Here is a 23076-nt window from a genome sequence, read left to right as displayed (position 1 = left end):
GCAGCCTGCATCAGCCCGAGCCCCGGCTCCCCCGGGGCTGTCCCGACAGAGATCATCCCTGTGGCAGATCATCCCTGTGACATCCACCCAAGCAGGGAATGGAAGCTGATGGGCAAGAAGGGAAAGCTTAATGGGACATTTTATTGATGCATGAGAAGCTAGAGCATTTGGGATTTGAACAAGACTTAATATGGGGTGTTTAGGGAAAGAACTGAAGGAAGGGGGGTCAGGGTGACTTGCAGAATAAAAAGCATAATAAAACAGGAAGAAAGGAGTCACAGCAAGCTGCCAGAGACTGTAAGGTCTGGGAGGTAATTAAGACCCCAAGTACATGTGTGTGTGTGGCTGTCCAGGAGATGCACTGTCCTGGAAGGGACCCTGGCCTTCACAGATTAAGTGAGGGCTAATCCCCTTCTGCAGCATCCCTCACCTGATGTTGTCCTTGAGAAGAGAGGGAAGAGAAAGAGGAGCCCATTAGTGAAGGAGGAGGTAAGATTGTGTGGGCAAATGCCTTCCCAACTCTGTTTCGACTTGTCCCTCCTTTTGCCTCCTGAAGGTGTTTGCTAATGGGTTGTGGGTGATTGTGCATTAAATAGTTGGCAGGATGACTCATTAAATCTAAAGGGACAATGTGCACAGATTAGGTACTTGGAGCCAGAATTTTAAAAATTTTTTTGCCTTTATGTTCTTGATTTGAGTGCACTGGGTACTGAAGCCAGTGATTAACTACTGGCTTTATAGTGGTATCCTCTGTTGTCTGCAGTAGTGGCAGTATTTTGAGCAAGTGTTGCTGGGTTCGTGGTGACGTTTGTAGCTTCCACACTCTGTAAGTGGCACAGAGGTCTCTGTTTCATGGGTTAAAAACTCCAAAGGGTTAGCTTTTATTTTTCAAGCCTAGAAGAAGAATAATGTTAAAACAAAATTCCTGCAGAATTTGTCTTCGATTTTCCAAGTTTATGCAAATCATATTATCTGTTTAGATTATTTCTCTTAATGTACCTCTGAAATGAGAACAGGTAGGCTCTTAATTTTCATGAGTGAGTGGCTCTCAATCCACTGAGTGTATTCTGGAGCATCTCTTGTCCCTTCAAACACATAGGCCTAACCACGACTTGCTCTGAGTCACATTTCCCAGAATCCTTCCAAGTCATCATGTTTTGAAAGGCTGTTATCAGCAGCCTTCTCTTATCAGTAGGGAGGCTGAAGTGCAGAGGTGGAGTGATTTTTCCCACATACCAATGGAGCAAGTGTGAAAAATTCCATTATTCACAGGCCAAGTTTAACACTCAGAAGGGGCATCTTTCCTATTACACTAACATCCCTTTGAGGACTGTTTTCAAACCAGGCTCTGGGGCTTTTCCTTGGGACACCAAAAACTCCCAAAACGAGACAGCTACTTGGCAGGTTCCCCATTACAGTTTCACCCCCTCCTCTTCCCCCACAGTCCATCCCACACTCACAGGCACAAATGATGAGCTCACTTCATCATACTGTTTTCTGTCATCTTGCCCACTTTCTTCAAAATTTTCTGCTAAACACCCACTTATCTGCTGGGCACCAACTTTTGCTTTACTGATGTCATCTTTGTCTAAAAAAAAAACCAAAAAAAAACAAAAAAAAAAAAAAACAACACCACCAAAAACAAGCCAACTCCGGCTGCTAAATGGCAGCGCTTAGTTCTGCAGCACATAGAGCTTCTGGTCATTGCTCATCATCAGCGACACGAGGAAACTTCATTTACCCTCTGCTAAAATGCACTATTTACAAAACAGAGGCAGCAAACCACAGATACTCAGGTCCTGCCTCTCAGAGCTCAGCATATTAATACACACAAACAACCACAGACAAACGACCACACAAGACTGTGAAGTGCAACAGTTGAGAAGTGGCTGTTACCCCATCCCTGGGGCAGAGTAGCAGGGCACACACCAAGTTATACAGTTTTATCTTAAATTACTCTGGGGTGCATTGCCAGAATCCCTAAAGCTAACCCCAAAGCAGGGAGGTAAAATGAACAAGCAATGTGTTTATTTTACCAGTCTTTCCTGCATTGCAATGCAACCATTCACTCCATTCTGATTTATCAGAAACTAAATGTGCAGCCTGAAAGGGCATGTTTGGTTTTGTGGAGGGTTTTTTTTCTTTTTTTTTTTTTCTTCCTTTTAGAGGCAGTGAGACAGTGGAAGGGGAAACCTTATTCTTTTCCAAAGAGACTTAGCTATTTGTTGATACATCTGCTATTTTTTTATAGTGCAAAGATTAACCAAAACCCCTTAAGCTTCAAAGTATTAAATCTCCCTTTGTTTTCAACTGAAGATTTCTTTATTACTTAAATCTGGTTGGCAATAGTCCATTTAAATGACTTTTAGAAAATGTCACGCTGAAACTGAAACTCTTTTGGGAAACATGCCAGTAAAACTGAAACTCTTTTGGGAAACATTCAAGAGACTGGCCAACAAAAAGCTGAGTGGAGATGGGAAGGAGGCGAAGAGAGAAGCACCCCCACAGCTGTAAGCTGTGCAGTGGCTGAGGACATTCACTGAGACAACATCACAAGGTTCACCTCCCGAATTGTCTGATTTGGGCCAGACAACATTACACTCAGCCTCAGAAATTATGTGTGCTGCAGTCTGTTTGGCCACTGGCTGCCCAAGAGTGGGGCAGCATCTCAGTGTTACAGTTTTATGTGAATACACTTATTTTGTACCTAGGCTTAAACTGGTGTTTTTCTGCATCCTAAGCAAATAGTCTCATTATGGGCTTTTCTTCCTTCTGCAGGAACATGATGGACACTTTGTCTTTCTAATATGTGAATGTTTTGGATTCACTTGCCCCAGAGAGTAGGGATGGGGGGAGGCAAAATCAGTTTTAGTCTTTACCTTGATGGTACCTGGTGGATAGCTGCAGGTCTGTGCTGAGGAAAGAGGAAGAAAAGACATATGATTGTCATTCTCTGGTGTAGCAACATTAGACAAGGATTTTCATCAGCACAGGATTTACTCAGTCACAGACTGAACATAGGTTGTGCAAAAGCATGAATTTGTGTGACAATAATAGGGAAAAGGGTTGAACTTCCAAGAGCTAAATAAGTCTGATGGCTTTTTGAGATTTATCTTGTTTCTAATTTATACACACTTGTGTCACACAGCACTGCTCACTGACCCGAATTAAACCTAGATGTGCAATCTTCTTGGGTTTTTCTGTTTAATTTAAGTAACTGAAATCAGTTTTACATGTCTGTCTTAGAAATTAAAGTTATTGCTGTCTGACTGTGGTTTAGCTTTATGACCCATGCAGCCTTAATTCTGCCTGGGATCGCTGGCTGGTGCTGGGGCACAGAAGCACTGCCTGATGTGCCACATGCACTGTGTGTCTGTGTGCACAGGTTTGGAAGTCTGGAGCTTTTCTGGAAATTTTTCTCTCTGTCCCATAAACATCTAAGTAGCAGAGGTCTATCATTTTATATCCTGCTTTCTCCTAGCCTTGTCTTTATCAGTCTGGCTGGTTCTTAATGTGAGGTTTATTGAACATGTTACTCCTGTAAAATTCCAGAGCTGAACTTTGAACTTCCGCTTTTGCTTAAGATAATAGGGCTTTTTAAGCCTCCTTGTTTTGCAACCTGACAGGAGAGACATCAGTCTCTCAACATCACATTAAAGCTGCCATCTTAGAGAATTTATGGTGTTTTCAAAATTATTGTGCTGCCTTAACACTACTATGAAATTGCCAATGTAGATGACGTGTGTTCAGAGAAAGTCCTAGGAGTGCTTGTGTATGGGGAATGGGCTGTGGTGTGTGAGCAGATGTAGGCTGTGCTGTGCTGGCAGCCCACTGGTTGCAGCAGCCTCCACCTCCTTTGCAAGGGAAGAAGCAGGGGCACAGCAGAGGTTCTCCCACTGCGCTTGCAGGCCTGCAGGTCTGGCAGTGACATACAAGGGCCAAGGGTCCCATTGCAGGAGGCAGCTGCAAGGCAGCGGCTGAGGCACCTGGGACTCCGTAGCTGGAGGGGATGGCTGTTCTCTCCTGCTGCCTTCTCTGGAAACAAAAAAGACCAAAGAGCCCCCGAGTAACCCAGCACAGTGGGACATCAGAGGACAGGTATATCCCTCACTGGATGCAAGGAGGTTTCCCTCCGCTGGGAAGAAAAATGCCTTGCTGTGGCTGCTGCCTGTGGCTGTGCCTGCCAGCTGCCTCTGCAGTGATGCACAGAGCTCCCCCATGTCCCCATTCATGCCATGCCACACCACCCCCGAGGGGCTGAAGCAGCTTCTTTACTTACTTTGCTTGTGGGAGTATCTTTTTCTCTGGACAGAGACGGGCACTTTCCACCTAGGGCATGGAAATAAAGGTGAGCAGGCAGATCTGGGGCTACATGAGCTCACTTCCTGCTGCCAGCCAGGGGCCCACTAAACATGTAGGTAGATGTCTTCTCCAGCTGTTTGGACAAGGCACTTTATGCAGCTTCTCTGCTGCTGTTCTCCCCAAGAGGCACCCCCTGGCAGGCACCCAGCCCTGCCCTGGGGGTTGCAGTAGCAAGGGGCTGCCACAGGGTAGGAGAGACACAAATCATAGGTCCAGGGATGGCAGCTGTTGGCAGGTGTTACAGCATTTAGCTGTTCCTGGGAAAGACAGCCTTTGTTCCCTGGGAACCCTGGCAGTACAGCACCAAAGTTTGTGGATTGGAGGAGTGTAGTGAGCGCACGGGTCTCCAGGATGGTTTGGATGGATGAGAGATCTCTGAAGTCAGGTCTTAGAAAATGTGGTTTATTAAAAGGGGGAAAGGCCCTGCTTGGAGTTGCCAGGCGCAACTTGTGGCAGGCCCAGAGAGAGAGGGAGAGAGAGGGAGAGAGAGAGAGGGAGAGAGAGGGAGGGAGAGAGAGGGAGGGAGAGAGAGGGAGGGAGAGAGAGGGAGGGAGAGAGAGGGAGGGAGAGAGAGGGAGGGAGAGGGAGGGAGGGAGAGGGAGGGAGGGAGAGGGAGGGAGGGAGAGGGAGAGGGAGGGAGAGGGAGGGTTCCAGGTGAGGGTCCCAGGGGAAGGTCCAAGAGAGCATCCCGGTCCCTCGGGCACACCTTATCAGGGGCTTCAAGGTGGGCTGGAACAGGACTTGGGCCAATGGGGTTACAGATATCTGATACTTCAGGGGAGGGCCACAGGTGTGGGATGAACCATACATTGGGGGTGAGACAGAGCATTCCATTTGACCTTTGGACCTATCTGCAGGTAAAGGGCATTGTTTAATCAGAAAGGGGGATTGCTTTCAGCCTGGCTATACTATTGTTTTCTAGTTATTCAGTAGTCAAGGTTTGTTATTTCAAATCTAGTTCTCATCTCAATGTCTGTATTTTCCAAATCTTTTGCCAGGCAATCATATTTATAAGGTTTTCCTATTTCATCTTCCCCAACAGAGGAGCAACCAGCCTTTCTGGATGTGGTGGTTTTGTATGGGAGGCATTTCTGGAAGTGATGTAAAAACTTCTGTGTAATTGATAGTCTGTAGACCTACTGCGAAGCTGTACATGCTTCTGTGAAAAATATATGTTAAAGATGAAAAATCCCAGGAAAGATTACTTTTCTTTCTGGTCTGGGAATAGGTAATAAGATAATAAGCTAAAATCCTCTTGTAGAGCTGTAGAGAAAAGACTCTATTTCCCTGTAACACATTAAAGCCATGGGGAGATGAAAGGTTCAATTTGATATCGAGCAAAGGCCTCCATGCCAAAGTAAGCAGATGTTAAAGTAGCTGTGATCCTGTGAGAAGTTTAAACAGAGAAGAAGAGTGGTCCTGTGCCCCCAGAAGATCTCTGTTCCCAGAGATAAAGATGATTTTAGAGATAGATAATGAGAAATTTGCCTTTGAGCACCTCATCTTTAAAACAGTACCTCATAATTAGACATGGCCCATAAACACAGCTGCGGGAAAAGCTTGTAGAAAATAGGAAGGACTTCATGATTGCAGATTTCCCCGGGCAGCTGCTATTCATGAGGAAATTGAGAGCCACAGGAGAACTGGCTTTTTTCTTGTGGAGGAGTCTCTATAACATTAACAAGAAGAACTTCTCTCCCTAAGTGAACTGAAGAAAGACTATTCTAGAAGTACTAAACTAACTGAAATTTTAGGTTTTGTTTCTTTACGTTGTCAGTGGGAAGGAAAAGGTTGTGGGAGGAAGTATTCTAAAAATTTTGTTCTGATTCTTATTACTCTTTCTTTAGTTACTGTTAATAAATCTTTCTTTATACCCTTTTAAAGTTTTAAGCCTACTTTGCCTTTCTCCTAATCCTACCTCACAACAGGAAGTGAGTGCATTGGGGATTGGCCAGCACTGAACCCACCACACTCTCTAGTGCATTAACCGAGAAATCTCAAATTAACGGACCAAAACCACTACACTGGGCTTGTCCATATTAAATAGCTCTAGGTGGGTGAATCAGCAGCAAATACTGTGAAGAGATAGGAAAGAACCAGTCTCATGCTCCCACAAATCATCTACATCAATCTGACCTCTAGCATGTCTTGGAAAAAGCAAAAGGAAGAAAAACATAACGATAGTATGACAGAAAGGGCAAACACATGGGAGTGAGTGCAAGGCTCGTGGATCTGATCTCTAGTAGTTGAAATAATCCTTGCTGGTTCAAGCAGATTACTTTACTTGCAGGTTACTGAAATTATTTGGCAAAGTTAGGAGCCTTTACATTGTGGTAAGGTTGCTGTTAGCAAGTTTCTTGGTAATAAGAGCTAGGCTTTCTGGGGAGTGCACTGTTGCTTATAGTTTACAATTTTGCCCTTGTAAAAGGCCGATATTTAACAAACATTTTGCAGTATAGTACTAATATTTATATGCTAGATTTATGTATATAATAAGAATGTGCTAAGGGATGTAAAGCTGCCAAGTCATAAGAATTTAGGGATCACACACAGCGTGCTGGTGGAGGTACATTATGAATCAGTCTCTAATTGCTTATCTGCATTTTTTTTCTTTCCCAGGACTGAGGAAAACAGTCAATGCCACTATTATTTTTTGCTATTGATACTTTCCTTGCTAAATGTGTGCTCTTCGGTCTCATTTTTTTATAAACTACCTAAGTTCCACAACTCACCTGGAATAATTTATTTCTGCAGATGTCCCTGGTGCTCTTATAAGAGTAGCAGAAAGTTTTGCAAATATCAGTGAACTTCCCAATTTTCTGTTTAGTTGGAGAACTTAGATAGCTTTCACTACAGCTGGGTATAAAAATAAAGCTATAATACTACCTCATTCCACGTTACTTGCTTGGTTTTCTTTCAATTATATATAGAGTTTTGCCTATGCTGGATATGAAATTCTCTAGCTAAGTTGGAGATGCCAGTGTGACCATTTCATACAATTCAATAGAAGTCCTATGAGCTACATTTAAAATAAAATATGTATATATGTATTTATAATACACATAACTCACATTAGAAGCCTGTTGTAGCTGTCAGATATTATGAGTTTGATATAAGTATTTTTGTTTCTGCTGTCTATTTATTCCACTTATTCTTGTTTATATTCAGTTGGCTTCTGATTTTTTAGTCCCTTGCTCACATGAAAAAGCTGTTGGGTTTGGCTAGCTCTTCCCCTGGATTGTCAGAAGATAAATATCATATGTTCCTATAGCAAATTAGATCTGTAAACTGATGCATAGCTTTAGATAAATTCTTATTTTGTCAGTCATGTGTAATCCTGCAGGGAATATACATTGTATGGTCTGAGAATTGAAAGCCTTTCTCAGCATCTGCATTCATGCTACAGATGTGCTGACTCTTTGAGGCAGGTCCCCAGCAGTTAGAGAAAGGGAGCCCAGCTTGCCTGTGGGTGGAGAGGGGTTCTGAAGTGTTGGCTCTTATTGGGCTGAGGTTTTTTGGGGCAATTATAAGTATAGCTTTATTAGTAAAAATGCTGGGTAATAGTTCTGACCAGCAGTCATGAGAGAGGACAAATGTGACTGTCATTCAAATAAGAACAAAGGCAGATTTCCTTTTCTTTCTTTCCATAGTTTCACTTAGCTCTTTACAGAGAAGCTGCATGAACTATGTTACAGGGCTGTCGTGCTCAGGAAGTGGTCAAACCAAATACAGAAATGCCTCTAAAAAGCAAACACTTCAAACAGAAGGGATGAAATGGCAGACATGGGGATGTACAGGAAGAAGGAAAGAGTCAAGAAATTAATTACAGAGGAAGCAGCAGAGTCACAGATAAATGGTAAGGTCTGCAATATTTTTTCCCAGCAGCTGCTGTTAAGAGCTCAAGTTTTTGTTGCCTGCTTTGCACACCTGAAACTAAGATTGCCTTCTGTCTGAATTTACTTCAAACCAGCTGCCAAAGGGCCGAGAGACAGGGCAGTGGATACCCCTTTCTGTCCCTGAAGGGGCACTTCCTGGGCAGAGGTAGTGGGATGCTGCTGGTAATGTCATACAGACACCCAGAGAACCATCTTAATAAGGGCTGATGTTGATTCCAGAAATATGAAGCTCCTCTGACCTGCTGTGGGGCAGGATATCATCACCTTCAGGAGAGAGGGCTTCAGGGGGCACCTGCTGCAGCTGTTGTCTCTGTCTAACTTGGTGTCACACAACAAGAGGTTATTGGTCCAGAAAGAGCTGGAACTTCCTCCAAAAATATCCAATTCTTACCTGACTCCTTAAACTCACCACCTCTGACACAAAACTGCCAAACTCTCAAAATTCCCCATATGCAGCCAAATAAAAACCACCATCCTTACTCTGTGGCTGGCTGCTTGGCAAAGAAAGCCCAATACCCCTAACCCAATGCCCCACCATTTCAGTATATTTTAACTCCTGCCACCCCTGTAATTGACTCTGGGTCTTCTTCCCTTGGACCCCACCATCCCCCCCAGACACAGCTGGTCCTCACCTACATGTGGACTAATTCATCTGATGAACTTTGCCTTCCCCTCTGATAATTTTGGGATATTTCTTCCAACTGACTGCCAATTTTCCCAAGACTTATTGATACTCCCTCACCTGTAGGTGCCCATCTACTTTGATTTTTTTTTCCACATGTAGTTAGTGACTCAGGAGAGATGCTGACAACTAGATTATATAAATGCACGAGCCTCATTCCTTAGGAATTTTATGTGGATCGGCTGCCTGTTAAAAGATACATAAAAACTTTGTGTTGTAACCTGAGCTTTCCCTTTAGCCTGACTCTGAGCTGGCCCTGTGCTGTGAAACAGAGGAGCCTTTCCTAGCTGACCCTCAGTCTCTGCCTCTCACACTGCCTGGAGAGCAGCAGTGGCCAAGACTTGACCTCTGCAGCACCAGAGTTTTGCAAGGATGCTGAGTCACTGCATAGGAATGACTGTTTCTCTGCAAAAACAAAAAAAAAACAAAAAAAAAAAAAAAAAACACCAACAAAAACCCCACCCTCATCATCTCTCCATCCCTCTGAACTTCTGTGAGGTCTATGATTTTTCTGAAAGACTGAAAATTGCAGCTTTGTCAGCAATGGGGCAGCTATGACTGAGGAGAGATGTGCTACACAAAAATTACCCCAAGCTGGCTCAGCTTGTCGGCAGCAACTGGAGTGAGGTTATTTGCAGCTGCTGTCAGCCATGCAAGGGCAGCTGGTCAATGTTCTCCCTGAATGACTTCTCCTGACAGTGACTTGTTGGAGTTTTTGAAAGTGAACAAAACAGGGTGTGGAGCTGCATGAGCACAGACTGGGGCACAGCACCATGCCAATGATGTCTTTTATGGCAGTGTCCCCTGCCCTCTGATGGGGGACATAGGTTTCACAGCCCCATCAAGCTAGCAGAAAAAAAATCTGCCTTACAAAAACTCTGCTTGCAATGTTCTTATAAAGAATTCTGTTCTTATTCCCGCTCCTAAAAAGCAGCCAGGAATTATTTCAAAAGCAACACAAGTCCCGCATGTAAGGGTAACAGGACCACTTAAAGCAGTGGGGATTCAGCAAACCTGGGAGCTGAGAGCCTGGACCTGAGACCCTCAAGGCACACCAGCTCATCACTGCTCCTTGCTGCCGCAGGCGAGGACCCACCAGTTTCACACAGATTTTGTTTGCCTTGACTCAAACTTCTACTGAAGAGCAGAGCTTCATGGTTTGGGGACTTCTGCCCTTTTCCTCAAGGCCAGGTAATGTGGTCACAACTTAGACATCTGGCCACAGACCTGCAGAGATGTGAGAGATGTGTTCTTTTTGCAAACAAGAGGAATGTTGAATTTTGGCAATGAAGTGCCTCATCTGAGCTCCTTAAGACCAAGTAAGCAGTCAGAGTGCAGTACTCAGAGGTTGCATGACCTTTTCTTTGACCTACCAAGAAGACAATGGAAAAGAATGAGAATTTTCCAGCTGTCCTAGGTGGTTCCTGTTGAGCATCCACCTCTGTCTTTGTAATTCCTTAGGAGACAATCTATTCCTAACCACTGTTGTACATAACTATAGGATACTCACATATCTCATGTACAGCATTTAAATATATTTTACAATTTAGTCTATTTCTATATAGTGTATATGAAGGCTTGTCTTTATGAGACATGGTACCAACAGATAAGAGATACCAAGGAGAATCTCCTCTAAGTGTAGTTTTCCTGCCTGGAAACTTGGAGCAGATTACAATTATTCTCTGTTCTTTTTGTTCCTCACCAGGATGGACTCCCTTCCTGCCTTCAGCAGACTCTCAGTGCTGGGAGCTTACAGATGATGTCAACTCTGTAAACATCATCCTGAGGCAATACTCTTTGACATACTAAGAACTATATTGTTTATCTTAATTTGCTTGCTAAATTATGTTTTGTTAATCAAGAAGTTAATCATGGTGCATGATCCCTTGACACTGATTCATTGCAGGTATCATTTGTTTTGGAACCACTCTCTTAGTCCTATTGTTTAGTAATTAAATGTAAAATGGTATTGAACCTACCTTATTTTTGGTACACAGTTTCCCATCCTTCCACTGGATCTCTGCACCCTTTGGTAGCCAGTTTTGATGCGGTTTCCTTGCTGGCTGAATTGGTTTTTGTACTGGCTGTTTTACAGAATGAAACTCAGTGACAAAAGCAGTTCGTTATCTCACTGTAAATGGATGAAGCGCTCAAATGTTGTGCACCTAAAAAAACCAAAACCCACCCCAAAGCCTCCACTGTAGGCAAACATTAGCAAGTGGGGGTGGGAGAGGAAGAGAGGTGGAATGGATGTGTGATGTATCTTCCTGGGGTGCTGGGAAGAGCTGGTGGGCTCCACAAAGTGACTGAAGTGTTGCAGAATGGACTCCCCCTAGGTTCTGTAGTCTGAAATAGCAACTTAGGGTGGTTTTGACAAGAGGAAACCACATTCCCAGCCATCTTGCTCTCCTGAGAAATGCTGTGACAAACTAAATGGTAAAAACCAAACATTTCCAACAACTTTGAAGCATAGCATTTGCTACTGAAGATTTCCAGTGCAGTCTTTTTGTGCTTCTTTGTCTCCTTTTTGTCCTTTTTAAAGAAATTATTTTACTTTTATTCCTTTTTCTTTCTCCCAAGGTGCAAGGAAGAAAACAGAAGAACCAGAAATATAATTTGCAGGTCTTGTTGGCTGGGGAGGAAGCAAGTTTTAGTTGACACAATGTAATTGCTGTACATTGCCAGAAAAAAAAATCTCTTTAAGACTTCAGGTGTCTGCAGCCATTTCATGAAACCTCAGAGGTAAGAAGTGTCAGGCAGTTAACAGAACATTCTAAGAGCAAGTGCTGTCCCCTGGGAATGTGTGATTTTGCAGATAGAGGTACACCACCATGGGCTAGGTCTCCCCTAAGTAGCCCCCGCCTTTGTTTCTGTTTTGCACTTTGCTAAGCAGTCCAACACCAGATTTCAGATTACAGAAGCTGTAACTTGCAGCTGACAGCAGGGTATCAGCAGAGGAAGGAAGTCCAGTTTGGGGAGATCACATACCTCCAATTCAAATATGACAAGGATAAACAGCTTTGTCTGTGTAAAAGCTACTCTTGTGTGCTCTGAACTAAAACGTGCACAGACACAACAATTTGTCTGTAACCCTGCCCAAATGAGCACCACAGGTCCTGCAGCATCCCTTGACTTTGAACTGCCACAGCCTGCCCTGATGCTATGCCAGAGGCTGGAGCAAACCTTGGTAGATGCTGCTACTGTCCTTACCTCAGTATACTGCAGCTCTCCAAACTCACCTGAGATGTAGAGTTATTTGCCATATGTAGGCACTACTGAAACATGTTATAAAGTTCTAGATCTGTTCAATTGCATTTGACAAGCTGCTTCCCAACAGTGCAACTAGAGCTGAGGAACCAACCTCCAAAAGTCACTGGGATTCAGAAGTCAATGAAACCCTCTCCACCTGTTTTGTTCTCTTTACAGACAATGTCTTGAGAGGTGGTACTGGATCCTTCTGACAAGGTAGGCAGATGTCCAGTTGTTAACCTGGGCTTGGATGGCTGAAAAAACAGTGGTTTAACCTGGTAGTTGACAAATCTATGTTTTAAACTATAATTGTGCCTGAGTGACTTCCCTTGGCAGCATTTTCTGGAAGTTCAACTATGTGAATTATAAATGGCATTAGTCACTTGGTATGTGGGGAAATGCTAGCACTTTATGACTGTGCAATTCTTATATGTCCCTTTTTCAATTTACTCAGAACTAAAGATAACATCCTGGTGAAACAGAAAGTAAGAAAATAATAAAAATCGCTGTGCTTTTCAAGCAGTAGCTGCAGAACTATTTCTGCCTAATTTGTCCCCAAGCTTTCACTGTCTTTGGAATGTGACTGAAGCTCAGACATGGCATGCAGTTCTCAGAAATGAGGACGTAGTGCGACTGGAGCTGGAGAGCATGGCATCTGACTGGCAAGGAAGGAGAAGGTCTGTAATCCACCAAAAGTCTATGCAAAGATGAACACAGCAGCCATTCATGCACTTAAGGATACATTCACATATTTCAAATAAGTGGTTGGGTTAATGGATCTCACATTATGAGTAAAATGTTGTGTTTAAAGCAATTAATCAACTGCTGATGTTGTCTGGTCCCTGGAGAAAGGGGAGTGGTCTGACAAAGATGTAGCAGTTGGATGTGCATGCAAACACTGACTCATTAAGGCTGTTAGGGAGGCTTAGGTCCCCTTTGGCACCACGAGCTGTCAGAGGAAAAGCAGAGCTTGGAGGGAGCAGCCATCATACACAGCTCTTTCTCACCAGGGATGCAATAACAAATTAAAGCAAACAAATTTTTCCCACTGGCAGGGCCACCTCTGTCCTTTGCTAAGACTGAAAGTTTGCTCTTCATTGAAAAGTGTTTCCTCTAGCAGCACACAGTTTTTAAGGGTTCTGGAAGATCAGAGTATTTCCGAGAGAAAATAAGTTGGTTAAATCTGACAAGAATATTTACCAGTTGGGCTTGCAATTCTTCTTAAAATCACGTGCAGTACCGTTTGTGATTGCTAAGTAGTGATCTCACATTTTGATCAGACCAGAATGCTCTTCCAGAAATTTTGCAGGAAAGTGCAACTATGCAAGTAACTCAAGGAAAGAAAAATAAGATATCTCAAAGGAAAAATACAATAGTATGAAGCAAATGCAGTTTTCAGACTTATGGGAATGAACTCTTGAACCTACATAAAAGCACATCCAAAATGTTTCTTTACAGTAATACTGATACTTGAGCTGTTTCTGTTTTCAGATTAGTTGCCGCTAAGGAGAAAAGGAATCATAAATGTGAAAGCATGTTTGAGAATTTTTTTGTGTCACTTTATGGTTTGGGCCTGCTGGCTTGCAACTGATTTGCATAATAATCTGTGCGGCCATTCAACTGAGAGAAAACATTTTATTTGCAGTCATAGTCATTTGGAGTAGTAAGAATTTGCAAAAAATGTAAGCCACTCATCAGAAATCAGAAACCTGAAACACAATTTACCAGTAGAAGTTTGATTAGCAAATGAGGTCTCATAGTATGGCTGCCCCACTGTGCCACAGGAGAGGCACCCATGGGCTGAGGGGTTGTCTGGTTTCAGCAGTGATCACAACCCACACAGAAAGGGGAACACAGGCATAACAATGACAAAGCAAAAAGGCACAAATACAATGACTCAGAGAAGTTGTGGGACCTATTTTTATGTCATCTCAGATGATGGTGGAGGAGGAAGTGTGTGCTTGTGGAAGGCAACCCTGTCTTTCCAAGAGACAAGGCTGGGGAAGGATCGTGGATCTGTGGAGATGGAAGCAATCTCAATGGAGGACAGGTGAGACCAAGGCTCTGCTCTTTCCCTGAGACAACACATGACTTAGGCCCTGAGTCCACCTCTTGGATTGCTTTGGTCTCCTTAACTAAGAAAAAGAGTTGTGTTACAGAAGCATCAACACATCCTGGGTCTTCACTGATTTACACAATGAATGCAGACCCCTAACTGTGTCCTCTGAGTTACATGTAGGGACGTTTGCACTAGTCATTACAGCATGGCCTTTCCTGGAGCTCAGGTCAAGGCCAGGGTGGCCTTTCCTCCTGCAACCCACAGACACTGGGTGCTGAGCCAATTTCAAAATCTGTGCTTGTATTTAGGTGCTTATGAAAACCCAACCATATGGACGAAGTGCTTGTAAAAAACCCAGTACTCCTGTCTGCTTAGCAGCACAGCTGGGAAAACCTGAGTTTCTGGTTCTGATGTTTGTTGTCATATCCCCTAAAATTCAGTTGTGTCATAGAGGCAGGAAGTTTTCACAAGGTGCAATTTACTGTAGCTGCATCATGGGGAATGTCCCTAGAGTAAGAGCAAAGTGTTTAAGAAAGGAGAAGTGGCACTCAGTGGATCGCTCACTTGTCTCTCTGAGTGCACAGCTAACATGATGATGGTCACTTGCTTGCTCCTCTTCAGCATCTGGACCACTGCTCCAGGTAACTCTCTTGTCTGTCTGGGTGTCTGCGTCATTATCCTAACAGTGTTAGGGACATCAGTGGCTGTGCCAGCCTCCTTCTGTGCTGCTGGGTGCTGCAGTCCCCACTTTGCACCCTCCCGGGGCAAACCCAGTGACTACATGGCACTTGTGGCACTGTACTACTTACCTGGGGCTCAGGCATGTCACTGCTGGTTGCATTGGCAGCATCCACTTCATAATTTAATACCAGTGCACGTATAAATTCCAGAGAGATGTATAAAGGTATTGCAATGGGCAAATTATAAAGCAGGCAAACCGTGCTTGTAGGTATCTGCTCAGGCCATCAAAAGCATGGATGTATTACACTGGTTTTGTATTTAAAAATCATGTAGAAAAGGTTGAATTAGGTTCAAACTAGCTTCCACAATCATGGTTTGTAGTCTGCCTATGGCACTGCTGAGATCTGGAAAGCAAAGTGACTGGCACAGCTTGACAACTGGCTTCTTGGTCTTTGATGGAAATCCACCTGGCCATGGTCACAGCCAGAATCTCAGAGTGCTTTCTTGAGTAGGTTAGGCTGTTAGACTAGTGTACCTCTGGGCACTGCAGACAGCCTCTCCCTTCTCTGCAAAGATATTTCCCTTTCTTGTAAACTGAATTATGTTTTCGGTGATGCAACTGTTCCTGCTAATATCTCCCTTCCCATGCTGACATGCACAAATAAACTTTGAAAACTATTATGCCAAGAGAACTGTGGAGCTGAGCTGTCACCTTCACCTTGCCTGTACCCCAAACAATTTTTTCATGTCTACGAATTGGAAGAGGAGACTGATTGTTTTCTTCTTCTCCCTGAAGACCTTTAATACCATGGCATTTATGCTGTGCAAGTTTTCTGCCTGTGGGCCTTCAGTAGGGTCTCTTCTGCAGTTGTTTCTCAGCAGCATGACTTCAATGATGAGATAAGAGGACAGATGTCATTTGCCTCAGGTTCTCCTACCTTGCTTTTTTCTTCTGGTTTTCCAATCCTTGCTGGTCTCTGACAAGTGTGAATACATGATGTATGTATAGTGAGACACAAAATTTTTAGCAATTTTCCTAATTTGCTTCACCCCATGCCACAGGAAGGTGAAGAGGGTGGTATTGGGCCAACAGCTGTTTGGTCATCAGCATGGCTGAAAGTTTAGGGAATCTCTCTGTGGGTGCCCATGGGATAGCAGTCCTAGCAGACAAATCAGTGGCAGATTGACTGAACTGAACACCAGAACTTCCTTTCTCAGTGGTGCTCTCTGCAGCACAGGTATCAGGCTGGCAAAATGCTTGGTGTGAGAGGTGGCAGGTCCAGTGAAATTCTCTGGGTAATTCTTTCAAGCTGTATTTTCAACTTTTCCCTGGATGAAGGGATAGAGAAATCCTCCAGAGTTGCTCTGCTTGGAAATGAGGGCAAGGGGCTGTGGGGCCTCTGCTGGGATTGGGCTGCAGAAGAGTGTGAGAAATGCTGAGTGTGGCACTTGCTTCTCCCCCAGCCTCTGTGCAGGTGACGAACAGAAAGGTCCAGTCAGTCCAGGCAGGAGGAAATGTTACGTTTTCATGCCGGTCAGTCACGAAAGAAGATGTGATACAGGTGACGTGGCAGAAGGAGACAGACGAGACTGAAGACAACATAGCAACTTACAGTACGATAAATGGCCAAAAAATAGCCAAGGCCTATGTCAGCCACCTGAGATTTGCCCACAGCGAGTTACAAGCCTCAGCCATCTCCCTTCATGGAGTCACCCTCCAAGATGAAGGATGTTACAAATGCATCTTCAACACATTTCCCTCCGGGGCTGTCACCGGCAGGATGTGTCTCAAAGTTTATGGTAAGGCACTGTAATTGTGTACGTGTGCTCATCTGAGGACCAAGTCATTTTTCCAGTGAAAAACCTTCCCTAACATTGCTACATTGATGTGAGCAAAATGGTTCTCCCTGGCTCTCTCCCTGTCTGGTTTTACCTCTGATGGGAAACCAGCATTCAACAGTTCTTTAATTTTCTTCCCTTTCAAGTCAGCAACAGCGAGACTCAAAACTGACTTGTAACTCATGACTTCCTCAAAGTTTCCCTGGCCCTTGCTGTGCTGACAGCTGCCTGGCCACAGCCATGAACCTGTGCTCCTCTTCTTCCTTTCACTGCTGCTCTCACCCCCTAATCCTGGAAATCAGGCAATTTTTAACTTGCACTGCATTTGGTTGTAAAAAAATTGCAAAGTATTCAAAATGCAAAGAGGCACATGCATGATCAGAATAGCTGGAAACCCGTTTTGAAGCTAGAGTAAAAATAACAGTAGTTGGGCTGGGGTCAGGAAAAGGATTTTATTTTAAAAAATGTAAAAAAAAAAAAAAAAGAAGGTTGAAATACTGTACTGCTCATGGGATTTGACACATTAATATCTTGGGCAGGTCAGCATCAACTAGCTTAAAGAAGAGAGTTGAAACAAATCATGAGTCAAGATGGCAATGTTTGTCACCTCCATATGAAATCATCAACTAGCAAGTGCATCCTGAAATGTAGACTAATTGATGAACTCAAAAGAACTAAGAGTAACAAGTTGCTTATCTTTTGAGGAAAGCTGCTGGGTTTTGTCCAGCTGAGAAAGCTGAGACATTAAACATGCTCTGAGGACACCCTGTTGGCTCTTAGCTTTCTCAGGGATGAGACTGCTGTGGGGATACTGGCCAAAGATCATATCCCATGTGGAGAGTTTCAGTGTCTGTGCCCTGTCACTGGTGATATGACCCCTGCAGAGTTTTTTTTTTTTTATCCCTAGCACCTTCTGCTGACAAAGACACAGACACATATGTCCACACACATGTCTCTAGAGTCCTCTGTGTGGAGGAAGAGAGCTCCTAATTTATAGGGGAAAGGAGGTGGTGGTGAAAAATACAAGGGAAAACCAAATCTGGAACAAAAGTTCTTTCTCCCCTCTCTCAGGAAAACTAGGGCAGAAAAGAGAAGTGAGGAGAAATTCATGCAGTATTTCATATATGAAGAGGAATGGTCCTAAAGAAATCCAGTTCTGAGTCATTCAGAGGGTAAACACTGATTATATATTACAGGAAAAACCTGAAAGTGCATTGCAGAGGGATCCCATTCTTTTTAATCATATAAATCTAAACACAAAGATTTCTTTTGGGTTTGGGTTTTGGTTTGTTTTTTTTTCTATCCAAGTGGGGGAACTCCTTCCCAAACTCACCAACGTTTTGGCTACGGTTCATCCTTCACCAGAGCACTAATTCTAAAAAAAAAAAAGGGATGTTTTTCTGCTGCCACACACACTTATGGAAGCATCTCTTCCTGCATCTCAGATGAAAATGCATCAACTTAGAAGGGTTTAACTTCTCTCATAGGCTCATAGGCTATTGCCAGAGGCTGCGTCACCGAGGTCATGGCAGCCTTCCTGTAATGTGCTGTATCAAACCAGCCCTGGAGGGTCACCATGAACAAACTGAGCATTTGGCATTTTGACAGAAGGTTTTAGTTCTTTAGACAGAAGGTTTAGTTATATGGTTATTTCATTGAAGCTAATTTATACTTAAAAGACACAGTCTTGCTCGTTATACCCCAACTCCTAATGATGGGAACAACTTTTCTGAACAAGCCCAGAGGGTGCCCCATGAGGGAGAGTGAAGCCAGCAGGAATCTCCCAAGGCTCAGAGGTTCAGGGCAGGGTGAGCAAATCAGAGTCACCAGTTGAAAATTAAACGCTGCCATGTCTTTGCCCTCAAGAGGGGACTGCCAGGGAGTTTACGAGCTGGTAATTGCCCGATTACTGCAGCCTTTGCAAGCGGGTTGTTCCGAGACAGGATGGGCACCATCGCCACGTGATGAGGGGAAGTGAAACCACGTAAGAACTAGATACAACACTGTGAATAAAGAAACAGATATGACTGGAGAGATGTCAGACCTGCCTGGCTGAAAACAACAAACCCAGGAACAAACCCCCTCTAATTACAGAAAGCCATTACAGAAGGTCCCTTTTTCAAATATTTGGGAATGCTGACAGAGCTCAAATTTGGGAACATCTGCAATACTGATCTACAAGAGAGACTAAAGCAAGTACTGGCACACAACATGTCAAGTGAAGACTTTTTCACTGGAAACAAATATTTTGATAAAAGGCAAAAGAAGCAGTTAAGTGTATGCATCAAACATGAACAGCCAGCACATACTAGCAAACAGCATAGCAGGACTTTCCTGCAAAAGCAAGCACTTACAGGTTTTGACAGTGCATCTATTACAGACATTTGCTAGAGAGAAGCTCAGCCCTAAAGGATCATTCATTGGGGTCCATTGTGAGAAGAGAGAGAACTGCTTAGTCAGAAGAAGAGCAGGTGCAGAGCGCACATGTTTCTGGCAAGACACTGAGAAGTTTTTCTCATCCTCTGTGGTAACATCTGTGACTTCTCCCTTTGATTGCTCATGAATTTTGCAACCTAATATTTGAAGTTAATGCTGTGGGTGGATATGTTATTTTTATGCATCCCGTGAGTTAAAGAAGTTCAGAGATCATTTATTAATCGAAACATAAATTGTTTGTGACACTAGTCTTTTCATACCTGGGAGATTTTGAGATGTTCCAACCGAAATCCCCCTAAACACTTTCCTTGTTTTTCTCAGAGGTTTCAGCAACTTTGCGGGCGTTGAGTTTTTGTCTATGGTTGATGCAAAAAGTGAGAAATGCAAGTTTATTTTTTCTATGCTCGCACAGCCATAGTAAGTAAATGAGGTCAGGATTGTAAAAAAATCAAACAACAAACAAAAAGCAACAAAATTGTTGGTATACAAAGTCTTGCTTCTGGCAGTTATGGCTAGGAAGACACAGACAACCTTTTGAGGTGCATCTGAAATTGTACCAGGAGGTTATAGGTGCCATTATACATCTGGCACATGCCTTTTCCTCTTTTCATAGTGTCTGCTACACCTCACAGGCAAATCTTTGTTTACCTCACACACGGAAAAATTGTTGTTTTTCAGAAGAAGAATGAAAATAAGTTTTGTTTGCTCATTTAAAAGCAGGATTGCTAAATGATAGAGGTATGTTCTAGTGTTGGGATAAAAATTAATTTTAGCATAAATATTGCACTTACCACTGGTATTTTTCTTATGCAAGTAGTAATATACACACGGAGTTCTACTAATTATAGCAGTGGATACGTTTTTAAACAGAGGGCATTCATGGTAATTCAGACTTGATTGAAACTAGAATTGCCACTGCACTTAAATGCTTTAAAAAAAGCAATATCCTCAGAAACAAAGACCTAGAAGTAGAATGTGGTTTAGACCTCTATTCCATCAGCACATACACTGAAGTAGAAGGCAGGCTGATGAGCTGCCATGCAGAAACCCATGAATTACACTCCCAAATGGAGCTACACACCTTTATAGATATTGGCCTATGCAGACTGACCTTATCAAACTAAGCAGAGGCTTGAACTAGACATTCTCCTGAAGTCCCTTCTGACCTAAATTATGGCATGATTTTATGCCAAAGGATAAACAGGCAATTTTTCACATGGGTCTTGGCTTATGTGTTCAGATCTCACCTGGAGTTTTATCTAGGTTGAAACGAACTTCCAGAACATCTCCTCTTTATCTATTCCTTACAAATGCAGTCTGTATAAATAGGAATCAACAAGTAGGCTTCATGTGGTGAATAAGCGTGAATGATGCCTGTAGTTCATCCTTCTTCCAGACTAAAATTAAATGTGACAACATCCACAAATCTTCTGGCATGAGACTGTTCAGAAGAAGTGATCTTTCATTATAGTTTCGAGGGATACTATGACTCACCTTAAACTCATTTACAAGAGGAAACAAAGTTATACAAGCACAAACCTTCCACAGGTGAAATCGCATGGTGTGACCACATACAAATTCACTATTACTGTCTTGCATAAATAGATGCATGTAGTCCATTGATTTGCAACTCTACACACATCAACAGCAAAAATGCTAAACAGCAGTAAAGCTAATCCTGCAGGTAATTTTAAAGGAAAACAATTCTAATTCATTTAAGCAGTTCAGCTCTTTCAGAGAGAAAAGGACACACGACTTCACAGTTTCACTACCTTCTGCTTTTAACTCAGCCATAATCACCGCTTCTCAGTTGGGATGCTGCTGCTAGTAACAGAACTGAAACAGATGCTTCTACCCTCTTGTCCCTTATGTTGTCCAGCTCTTCACTTCCAGACTACTGTCTGATCACCTTCATATTTATTTGTCACTGCTGGGGCTTTGGGAAGGGGGCGCTAACATTAGATAGTAAGTTTTTCCTCCAAGGTAACTGTAAATACAGATGCTCTTTGCTCAGACATAGACAGAAATTAATGGACTTTGTCACTTTGTTGTTTACAGCCATCTCGGACCCCAAACTGGAAACTAAGCTTGTACCCAATCCAGACAAAGCTAAGGACTCTGAGAAAATGGTGGGGATGAGCTGCTCAGCAACAGGGAAACCAGCTCCAAAAATAACCTGGCACCTCCCCAGCATCCTGCAGCAGAAACCAAGGGAGTACCACATAAAGTTCAGCAACCAGACCGTGACTGTCATCAGCAATTTTACCCACACCCACTCCAAAATCCTTCAGGAGCACCCCATCACCTGCATGATCCAACATCCTTCTCTAAATTTGACCCTGGTCCTGCCCACAGACAGCCTGGAGCAGGGTCAGTATGTAACTGTGCTCCTGCTCTGGAGTAGGGCAGAAATTGGGAAGCACCATCTGTGGCAGAATCAGAAAACTCCTCAGAGGGTTGGAAGGTGGGGAAGGCATCCGGAAGAGCAGCTGTGGCTGGGCTTGGGAGGGATGGAGGAGATGTCATGGAACATCCAGATGCCCTGGCCAATGGCACATAATGTCTTACTGCCCCTCAGGTCCCCTTACCCACCATGATGTGCCCCAGCCTCCCTGTCTCTGTGAAGGACTGTTTGTGACAGTGTTCCCTGTCACATATTGTGGCAAACCAAGACATGCCAGTGTTGGGTAGCTCAGAGGGGCTGGGTTCTGCATGCCTGACCTTAACATCAGACCCCAAGCACAGGTCTGCTGGCAATGCCGCTTGTGTGCATCATGCTGGAATATGCTCCCAGTGCCCTTTTCCACCCCATTTCACCCCAGGGAATGGCCAAGGGATGCTTGAAATGGGTTTCAGGTTGCTTTTTTACTTCATGCACATACTAAGTACCTGCTGCTTTCTCCACAGGTCCAGACAGCAGCATGGCACCGGCCATGGCCACTGCCATTGCACTGGGGGTCCTGGTCCCCCTGATCTCCCTTCTTCTCACCTGCTTCCTCTACCACTGCCTCAGGCACCTACGTGACCCAGAGAGAAACCCAGCCTGGCCCTGCTGGGTAGGTCTGCCTTTCCTCAGGGTGCTGCAAAATTCACCCCCCCAGGTCTTGGTGCTCAATACCGTGACCTGGCTCTGCCCAGCCATACCAGGGCTGCCTGCACACTGCCCAAGCCAGGCTGAAACTGGGCTGGAGAGGGACACAGGAATGAGCTTTCAGCCAGACAGCTGGGAAGGCAAAACTTGATTCTGCATAGCCAGTCTACAGGTGCCCAAGAGTGCTGGCAGCTAGAAAACATTCACTGTGCCAATGACAAGGCATGGTGCAGTGGGAGCGTCACTCTACTATTATATTTGTGCACAAAATCATTGTGTAAGCAGTGGCCAGATCCTTGCACCGGTCTTCTGCAGCTCGCAAAATAACCTCCCCCAACACAACCAATGCAGCTCACAAAGGCAGCAACTTTGAGGATGGGCCTCAAACAAAATGTGGTCTTAGAGAAAAACTGTGCCTCTGTGAGGGAAGCCCAGAGTGCCACGCTGGGGCATGGGCTGAGGCACTGCTGGTTGTTCACCAAGGCTATCCTAGTGCAGGGGGTGCAGGATACAAGTTTGAGATGGTTAAACTGAGGTGAAGTGGCATTGTTTCAGAAAACCACAGTTTTGTTTTGTGAAGTCTCCTCATCCTCCTTGCAGTACATGCCTAGCATGTGCACCCTGGATTTTGGGGAAAAGTTTGGAGAAAAAGAAGCAGTGGAGGAAATGCAACACATGTCTTAGGTGTTATACCTCTAGGTCCAGTCTGAAGACTGCTGGTGGGATTGCAAGGAGAAAACTTTAGTCTCCTGTCACAGAGAGATGCAAGGACTCACTTCCT

General features: G+C 43.9%; 1 protein-coding gene across 1 annotated transcript; it reads left to right on the top strand.

The window, feature by feature from the left end:
* The first annotated feature begins 14417 nt into the window (after window positions 1-14417).
* Window positions 14418-23067, top strand: LOC137468751 (OX-2 membrane glycoprotein-like). The gene is given in 5 exon segments (XM_068180719.1): window positions 14418-14817; window positions 14820-14889; window positions 16394-16729; window positions 21263-21574; window positions 22112-23067. Coding segments are annotated over 5 exon segments (1308 nt in total). The 5' UTR covers window positions 14418-14562; the 3' UTR covers window positions 22447-23067.
* The last annotated feature ends 9 nt before the right edge of the window (window positions 23068-23076 follow it).

Source organism: Anomalospiza imberbis, chromosome 2 (assembly GCF_031753505.1).
Source record: "Anomalospiza imberbis isolate Cuckoo-Finch-1a 21T00152 chromosome 2, ASM3175350v1, whole genome shotgun sequence".
NCBI classification, from domain to species: Eukaryota; Metazoa; Chordata; class Aves; order Passeriformes; family Viduidae; genus Anomalospiza; species Anomalospiza imberbis.
The sequence above is the reverse complement of the archived record's forward strand: the minus strand, read 5'-3'. Positions and strand labels throughout refer to the sequence as shown.